This window comes from Bremia lactucae, linkage group LG11 (genome assembly GCF_004359215.1).
Source record: "Bremia lactucae strain SF5 linkage group LG11, whole genome shotgun sequence".
In the NCBI taxonomy this organism is placed as follows: Eukaryota; Oomycota; class Peronosporomycetes; order Peronosporales; family Peronosporaceae; genus Bremia; species Bremia lactucae.
Window position 1 is genome coordinate 4,333,138 of NC_090620.1, and position 9,891 is coordinate 4,343,028.

The 9,891-nt window shown below is 45.2% G+C and overlaps 1 protein-coding gene across 1 annotated transcript; it reads right to left on the minus strand.

Annotated features, from left to right (window-relative positions):
* Nucleotides 1-5,652: 5,652 nt before the first annotated feature.
* On the minus strand, nucleotides 5,653-6,024 carry CCR75_008898 (uncharacterized protein; the record flags this gene model as incomplete). Its single annotated transcript, XM_067966945.1, has 1 exon — nucleotides 5,653-6,024. One exon carries the CDS (start codon nucleotides 6,022-6,024, stop codon nucleotides 5,653-5,655), a length of 372 nt encoding a protein of 123 aa, XP_067823416.1.
* Nucleotides 6,025-9,891: the final 3,867 nt, after the last annotated feature.

A 9,891-nucleotide genomic window follows, 5' to 3' on the forward strand; every position in this document is an offset into this window, starting at 1 on the left:
TTCGCAAGAGCGAAAATAGTTGGCGCATTAAGCCTGACACTCGTAAAAAAGTCTTTTCACGGCCTAGATATCCATTAAATGGTGCATCATGGAGCTCGTGAAGGAACACCAGCTTGAGATCTGTGCCATGAGGCACATATATTCATAAGGGATCACAAGGCGACAGCTGATGCCATAACAGACCATTAAGCTTAGCTCTCAGGTGTGATGGAAGGGTTACCTTTCGTCCCCAAAGTGATCCTACAGCAGGCGACAATGGTCGTCCTGACTGTAGCTCGCTTTTATTTCAGAGGCTAATGAGCTGGTCACGTCGTATGCCTTCATGGCTGGCAACGTTGACGGCTAAATTGTGCTTTCGCACTAGACACACTTTCCTGGTGTCTTACGAGCGCGCCGTTTGCAAACGGTCGCCTCTTCTCGCTTGCCATCCTGGCAAAGCGACTCAAACATCGCCGGTCTCTTTCTTAGAGCCGCGAGTTTCACAAAATTTTGTGATGCACCCGAATCCACTAGGAGGGTCATCACCTGGTCATAGCCTCTTATATGAGCGCTATAGACCAGCAGGGTTGAGATCGAAATTACGAGACCTCAGGGACTATGCTACCAATTTATTCCACAACTCTGAACTTAGGGGTAGCTTCAGAGTCCGCGTCAGTAGGGCATTCCGCCCCTACTGCGCTCCTGCATTTCCCGACCCCTCAGTGGTCGATGCAGAGCTCATGCGTCTCGCACACTGGTTCTTGCCATCGCCCTTTGGAAAGGAAGTCATCTTGCTTAGCATCTTTACCCCAGCACGGATCCTGGCATAGCAGCGAGCCATCATATGGCCGCGCTTGCCGAATTTATAGCAGCAACGTCAGCATTGCCCAAATACATGGGAGTGGCATCTGACCTCTCGGCCGACGGCTTATACCTAGCTGTCGCCGAGGCACTGTTGTAGGATTGCTCCTCAACTAAGGCAATTTGGATTGCCTCTTCCATCGTCGACGGCACCTTTCAGAAAAAGGCCTGTCGCGATGGGACATGCCGTAGTCCGTTCATAATTCAATATGCTCCGGAATCGGACCTACGGTAATGGACGCCGACAGCAAGCGCATCTCCTGCACATACTCTTGCAACGATTGCTTCGCCTGTCGCGCTCCGAAGAAGCGCGCCTGAACAACACTTCGTTGTTTGGCGGCTGGTACATGGCGCGATTCTTTATTTTAAAATTTGCCCATGTAAGGAACTCCTTTACGTCGGCCATAAGCGCCGGGTAAGCCCACCCATGAGGCCTTACCGCGCAGATGCGACATGGCGTGCCACACCATCAGGCTCGTCCTCGATGAGATGCGTGACACCGCATTGTTCCACCTCTCAGAGCCAGCGGACAATCGTGTGCGCAGCAGCTCCATCGAACTTGGGCGGGTCCATCCGAGTGGGCTTCGGCTGATGCGGCCGGGCAGAGAGCATCTGAACAGTCCTGTTGAGGACCTCGCTCCGAGCCTGCTCACGCCCCAGCTCATTCGGAGTCTGAGTGACGGACTCCGCCGCAGCATGGCTCTGTGCCTCGGACGCGGCTCTCCGATGTCCAAGTACGAATGCCTCAAACTGCTCCAACTGAGCAACATGTTGCTCAGGAGGATTGCCCAAGAGCCTGGTCAGGGCTTATTCACCTAGTCCCTGAGCCAAGTGCTCTGCCACCTTCCGATGATGATCGGAGAGGTGGGGAAACGAGCCCAATCAATATCTGATTTTAGTCAATGGAGCAATTGGCGCCGCGCAAGCTAATTTAATAGTTCATATAGTTGGATTTTGTATATTGTTTCTATATCTTTTTTCAAAATATCGTAAATCATTTAGTAGTATTTAAAAATGTCAAAAAAATATCTTCAAGAATTTAAACGCTTTCCTGATAGGAGAAGCAAATATATTAAAAGCCGGAGCTCGTTTCTTGGTTAAGGAGTAACTGCTCAGATAGTTTATAACATATTTGGTTAAGCTTATCTAAATATAGGGAGTTTTTACCTAGCCGTTGAATTCTATAGACTGAAGTAATACTTCTCCCACTCTACCTCCAACTGTAACACCAGCAGAATTGATAAATTTTAGCTTACCCTGACCAACACCAGCGCCAATGGCGCTTCCAAGAGACAAGCATGCCAAGTTTATCATGGGGCTCGGCATGGCAGCATAAGGGCATCACTTCGAGCGCACATCAAGGGACAATAACTTAGTAGCATATTTATACATACCATTAGCTTACTTAGGTAATTTAGCCGCTATTTTATCTTGATTGAGGCTCATCTTCACGCACACACGCAGCGATGCAGGTCGTGGGAAGTATTTCAAGTGCTACCAAGTGTAGCCGGGCGCGTCTTAATGCGGCCACGCTCTACTTAAGCACACACCCTAGCACAGCGAGGAAACGGTTGACCGTATTCTCTGGCGTGCAGTGAGGTAGCTGTGGTGGGCGCCTTAGCGACCTTACCCAACGCACTAAGTACTCTAGTGAAGTGTCGTCACGGGAGCGGTGATCCGACTTCTCGTGCGCACTTACCAAGCAGGAAGTAGTTTTCAGACTGATTTATATTTAATCTCATTAAATATAAATACATTTTCTTACCAATATAAAATGTCATCTCTGTAGGTAACACTAATATGTATTACGAGCGTATCTTTCTAGATACCTCGCGAAACGGTGACGCTAGCCGTCATCAGGATGACGCTGGGCGTCATCCCTCCTAATGCGAATGCACCCATTTGCATCACATACACAAGGGTGGGTTATAATGTGAACCACACCCAAGCAGTGGGTTACAATGTGAACCACACCAAGCGGTGGGTCCAATTACTTTATTTAAGTAATTGACCATCATGTTAAGTACACAAAGTGTACTGTGTAACATAATGGCAACTTTAGCCCGTTACAGATTCGGTAGGTGCCATTTTCGGGTCAAAGAGTTAGGCATGCAGAAGAAAAAATGGTGCTGCTTATAGATAGTATCAGACTTTGTGGACCTTCCATATAGAGTTGGTTATGCAACTCTAAGCAGGATTAAACACTAAACATGATATAAAGGAAAGTCTGCATAAAAATTACCGATAGTGAGTGTACAACGTGATTGATTATTTCCTGCAAAATCACTAACTTCGATGTAAATTAGTCGTTGAAAAACCCATCGCTCATAACTTTCTTGTGCCGAGCATCTAAAATGCCCTCTAGCTCTACTAATGCCTCAAATGAGTGCGAATGAATCAGTTTGGTCACGTCAATGCCGCCATTGTCAGTCCATTGAAATGGAGACTTTGCAGGTTCCGACTCAAGAGCGCTCAACTCCTAATAAGTAAAAACAATCCAGTCACATATTCTCCTCTTTTGCATCCNCGATTCGCGTTAAGTTTTTGAAGCCAAGCTTCGCGTCCAATGTCTTTAACATTGCGAATGAACGCACTCCAAGCTTGCATAAGCGAGACTTTATCTCGCTTATTATTGCCACTAAACCATCGATGCTTTAGAAAAGCATCGAGATAGAAATCTTCCTCAGCGCGAAAGTTCTTCGCGCTGGGATCAAGGCCATGTAGCTTTGTCGCAATAAATAAAGGATATTTATTGTGTGGAGTAGTTTCTCCAGACAAGCTATTAATGAGCCTTTCTGGCAAAAGCCACGGCTTCTTTTCAGGGGCGAGATTAGACATTTTACTGTCATCACTCCCCTGAGTGGTACCCGCTGAGGTAGGGGTACCACGAGGACTTTTCTTACGATGGCTTACGCCACCGTCGTCACCTTGCACAGAAACACGTGCAGGTGATCGTATGGGAGACCGTACGAAAGATCGTACGGGCGATGAGGGATCATCCTCATCGTCGGAACCAAATAGACTGTTCACACGTCTATCGGAATGAGCCGTCTCATTCGAAGGCTCATAATCAGCCGCCTGACGGGTATCAGGCGACTGTTCCATCCTCCCCGAGTCGGCCATTTCGTCCGACTCGCACTCATAATCGACCTCTAAAGAGGGGTCGTACTCACGTGGTGAATCACCACGTGCACTCGCAACACCAAGTGTTGTGCGAGTGGAAGACACTACGGTAGACGGAACGTCTACCGCAAGAGATAACAATGCGTCACCCGCGGCTGCACGAACCGCAGCCGAAGGTTCAACACTATCCTCACCCCGCATGAATTGTTCCTTCATGCGATGGAATTTAAAATGATGGATCTGACCAATCAAAATCATTTTAAAAATTAAGTGGTCATTTAGCGACCACTCCACCTAATGACATTCAGAGTGATTGTCGTTTAAGGGAGGGGTGATGTAACGGGGTGTATCGTTACATGAAATTAACAATAAAAGATTGTTAATTAATATTATCCAAAAGGTAGATAATATTTGGAGGAAATTACTTTAAATAGTAATTTCCTGAATTCTTATCCATAAATAGGTATAGACCATTATGTCTATTTATTCCGCAGACTAATCAGCTGTAGAAGTAATCAAAGAGAGTTACGAGATAAGATAGATAAGAATTCATTTACATGTTTAGTATTAGTTTATAGTTAAGACAACATTTACAAAGATAGATTAACAAAGACACTTAACTATATTAATACAGTTTTCATTTTACCCTCTTAAGCTAACTTGCCTTAAGAGAAGTCTTCCTCTATACGTACAGTGTACGTTACTTAACGAGAGGCACCACTCACATCTGAAGCAGTGTGAAGTGGACTTGTACTGAAACAGTACAAGTCGCAGTGCCCCGTTACACTCACGGTGGGTATAAAAAATGTATTAAGATTCGCCTATTTGAAAGGTAAGCATGCATTTCCGCAAAAGTTGCTAAAAGTAAAGTAAAATAAATTCATCCTTCGCGTGACCTCGAAAGACTAACTAACTTGCATGCGCAAGAGCACAACTCCGACCCTTGTCGCTTATTTCCAACTCAACTTCCCCTCATGCTCGATTTGCTGCTCTTTCTTTTCGCTCTTTTCATGACTTGCCAATCAAGTGCGGGCGCTCTTGGCTTTATCTCATATATTAAGAACAGTACATTTAACATTGCCAAACAAAAACTCGGTTTCTGATGTGCTCAGGGGCGCACACCCATTACACTACTCTCATATAGATAATTAAGGTGCGTGGCTAAAGCGATTCCCTAATGTAATTAAGGGGATCTCAAAAACCGAAAGTGCGATTTAAAGACCATTGTAAAGGAATAACTGTTGGTTTTTGGATGCAGTAAAATGAACATACAGTGAAAATATTTTATATGACGTTTTTATTCAATACAGATTGAATTGTTGTTAAACGCGGTCAGATTCATTTGGGAGGTCGACCATCCATAATGAAGAGGCTGCAGCAATGCACAAGAACGTTGGCATAGAGTCTCCAGCGCGGTTGGATTGTAGTCTGCGCGTCTGGGGCACGTCGACGAGAAGAGAAAGACAACATTGATTCCAGTCAATTCTTGGCTCCTGTAATACCGACAGCGAACATGAGCTGTCGGATGAGCATGGGTGAAAACAGTTCTCTAAAGATACACGTCTCAATTGAATTAGGAGGTCGTTACATCGCGGATGGCAAATTGCTCACGATATCTCGTCGCGTCTTATGATCTTGCTGAATCCAAATTTTGTATGTCTCTTACGTATAAACGTGCCAGTTCTTTATCTACAGACGCTTCTTTTCCCATGAGTAGTAACCACGCAGGGCTTTCAGCAACAACCCAAGGTGCGAGTACCAAGAACAATACCGCCAAAGCAATTGGAATTTCCGTGACAAAGCGCCAACCCGTTTCGTATTGGCAAAGAAAAAGGTGATTGCCACAAGGAGGTTGTCAATTGTAATAGCCATTTGAATTTTAACGCCGAGATAATTTCTTGGCGTTGGGGGTGAGATCTTATTGATGAATCCGGGTACCACGGCTGTAGCCCCTCCCGAAGCAATCCCAGCGATCATTCGTCCTACCATAAAAACCCATATGTTCGAAGCACTAGCCTGCACGACGGCATTAAGAATCATATAGAGGAAATTAACCATCATGTCACGTTTGCGACCCAATCGATTCGAGATTCGTCCAATGACAAGGGGTCTAATCTTTCCACCAAAGATCCACGACCCCGTTACAACTTGTCCCGTTAATTTGCAATGTCATCAACAGATGACATACCCCAGTCACCTCCACTGGGAGTAGGATCCGACATATCCCCCGCAGTAGACGCATTTGCGTCCACTGAAGCATTTGCCTTACTGACAGCTAAACTGATTCCTGCAGCTGCCAGCTTAGCGGCTTTGCGGCCGACGCGCACAGACTTTTTTGTCGCCATCTTGATTTTGGTCAAAATCAAGAATGCAAATAAAATCGGTATTTTAATCAAAATTAAAGTGCAAATAAAATCGGTATTTTGACTATAGTCACAATGCAAATGAAGTCGGTATTTTGATTATAACCAATAATGCTAATTACATGAGAAGACTAATAATCTTTCCCGTCACCCACATCAATCGCTGTGGTGACTGTTGGTTGGGGGGGGGGTGATGTAACAAGGTGTCCTATAACATAAGTATTATTTCCTTTAGAAGAATAATAAATATTATTTCCTATAAAAGAATAAAAACATTATTTTCTATAAAGGGAAATAATATTCATGAGTGCAAAATTATTATCTTTATTAATTTTGACTTAAAAAGTTCCATTTATATTAAATATACTTTTATTGATACATAGACATTAACTCTATTGATTGGTTGATTTAAGTCTAAATCAACCATGCCAATCGTTTCAGGACACGACTGTGCGATGCACAAGGAGGCGTCATACCTAGTTTAATATCAGTATAATAAGTTCAGTAGTAGATAGAAGATCGTTACGTTGGAAAGTATTTTTAATGGTTTTATAAAAACCATACTAAATAGACTTCCAGTGAATGATGTTAATACAGTATTACTTTTCCCTATTTCTGAATCTAGGTAGCTAAGATATTAATACCGTTTTAATTTCCCCTATTTCTAAATCTAGGTAGCTAAGCGTCTATAGCCGCCCTTTTGGTAGCTATAGACGCTTAGCTGCCTAAATCCTCTCTACTCTTGTGTACTTGAAGTTTCAAGGCACCCTACCTACACTATAATCAGTGTAAGGTTAACTAGTACTGAACAGCACTAGTGAAAGGTGCCTCCGTTACAAGAAAATCAGTATCATGACCAGAAAGCGTAGACTTCCTAAGAAGCTAAGGCTCTTAATGCAAGGTTGACAATACATGATTTGTGTTGTAGTATGACCGAGTTCTCGACGCTCCTTGCAATATACTGCGTCGCCTCAATGTCGATAGCCTCTGGTCTTCGTCAAATTTGTAGCCCAGCAATCGTTTTTTTATTTAACTTTTTTTCCTATAAGCCTGCCGTACACCTATATGACGACGGCGCAACAAAGTCACACCTATGATAACTTGATCGCGGAACAGGCCAACACAAGAAAGTCGCCTTTGCCGAGGTGATAGTAAATTTTACTTTCTAAATCAAGCGAATTAGTTTTGGACCTGTTTGTTATTGCTTCTGTGAAAACATTTACTTAACGACTTGTCGTATGATCAATACAACTGACCAAGACAAAATTGTGATCAAATGCGCCTCAAATTCCTGCTCAAAAGGTCATTCAAGAATTCGCGATCTTTCGACCAAGCCATGGTTCAAATTTTCTGACCAAATATGGCTGCAGCCGCTCTGCTCGCGAGCAGCAGTAATGCCGAGTATATCTTTAGCGACCGGAAGTTAGTAACAACTTGAGTATCTAATGCTTAACGGCACCATATTCGGTGACAGCGCAGATAGTCAGACTCCATACTGGAAGGTAATGGGTGATAAATAAAAACTTGAGGGTATCACAATCAAATTCCGCAACCGCGTCGACGGAATTGAGCTGCTACATCGAAAGTGTCAAATGAGAAACGTGTTATTCATATTAACGATTCGATTGGTGTTGGCGAAAAAAACACTTTTGCATGATAAAGGTCAACTTTTCGTCAAACTTCAAGTACATTTAGTCGAAAAGGGCGGCCGGAATCGTATCAGTTTCTACAAGCTCTATACTAAAAATCGCGTGTCCGTTGAGGGAGGGACCGTAACGGGTCCGATGCATTCGGATGATGCCTTAGATGGCTACAGAATTGTTATTCTATAATGGTACATATGGCGACGAGATCGATTCTGTGGGCGGGCACGTCTTAATGCGGCCAAGCTCTATTTAATCGCACACCCTAGCGCATCGAGGAAGCGGTTTGACCGTCTTCTCTGGCGTCCAGTGAGGTAATTGTGGTGGGCGTCTTAGCGACCTTACCCAACGCACTAAGTACTCTAGTGAAGTGTCGTCACGGGAGCGGTGATCCGACTCCTCGTGCATCACATACACAAGGGTTGGTCACAAATGTGCACCACACCCAAGTGCTGGGTCTAATTACTTTATTTAAGTAATTGACCATCATGTCAAGTACACCGTGTACTTAACGGGGACTGTTAACATTAGAGCAACGTAGTTCGTTACACCATTCCCCCCCTTAAAAAACGAATTTACATTTTAAATTCGTCAAAGAGGAATGAGGAACCGCGAGCAGCTTTACGCGCTGCTAGTTCACTCAATCACTCTAGCGACCTGTATTCACATACATGGCGCCAAAGATGCCATCGAAAAGGGGCCACGTTGGTGGGTCGTTTGCGAAGAGGCCTACTTAACCTCGCACTAATCGCACGCCCCGCGTGAACACGCCGGCAGCATCTAATGCCTTAGTCGAAACGCCGACAGCTACTGCTGCTGTCGCGTTAACTGGGCTCAAGGATCCATCTCTCTTTAATAGTGAGATGCTGATCCGTCGCTCATTGTCCACGATAATGAGTCGACACCGTTGCCGTCACCTCATAGTAGTGATGCGGACAGCGAGCTCATGAGGAAGGATGATGGCGCATTATTGCCCATCCAAACTTCTCTCATGGCTCACAACATGGAGACAGCATCATTTACGAATGCTGTCCCGTCGTCTGCGCTGGAAAGCGCAGCGACAGGTAATGAGAGCGCTGCCCATAAAGGCACAGCCGCTTCTCCGTGGGTATAACCACAACGCCTTATGCTCAGACCATAATCCATAATGGTTCTGACATAGAGGATTCGGAGCCTAAAGCTCCGCCGACGACACGTGAACGTGCTCAGTCGGTGTCACAAGCCAGTCGTTTAGAACGTGGCTATGTGACGGGTGGCATTCCAAAGATGCCCCCTCCATCTAAATGGCCTCGTTTAAACGGGCCAAGAGCGTCGCTCCTAGAGCGCGCTTTTGTAGACGTACATAATTATTATGGCGTCTTTAAATCATAGGGGGCTCAAGGAAAATCGCTTGGGCGTAGGCGTATTTTCCCGATCCCGGTCGTGTTGCGTTCAAATGAAACGCCCGACCAATACGAGGCGGAATTTCTGCGCCGCATTCAACAACATTCCGATTTGATGAAACAGCGGTCGCAGCGAATTAATTTCGCCCGTTTACGTGTGAAAGAAATCATGGGCGGTACTGTATCCCCTGTTTCTTCTCACAACGCTACTTCTGCTAGTCCATTTGAGACTAGCGAAGATGCCTCAGTTGGTGCTTCTTTTCATAGGCAGCAATCAAGCCGGGCACATCAGTACGTAGGGTATCTATCGGTTCCCAAGAGTCAAAACTCTTCGGGTAACCTTTCCATTGGACGAGGATCAGATACCCTTGCCTCACGGAGCGGTGGGCAAGCAACCTTCCAACAAGGAAGCGTTGATTCCCACCCGCATCCATCAGTGCAGGTGGCGCCCGATAGGAGTGGCGATCTCGCCCACCTACTCGCGGCTGCCTTACCGTCGTCCGTTCAGTCGGATGCGTTAAACGCTGCTGACGACGTATT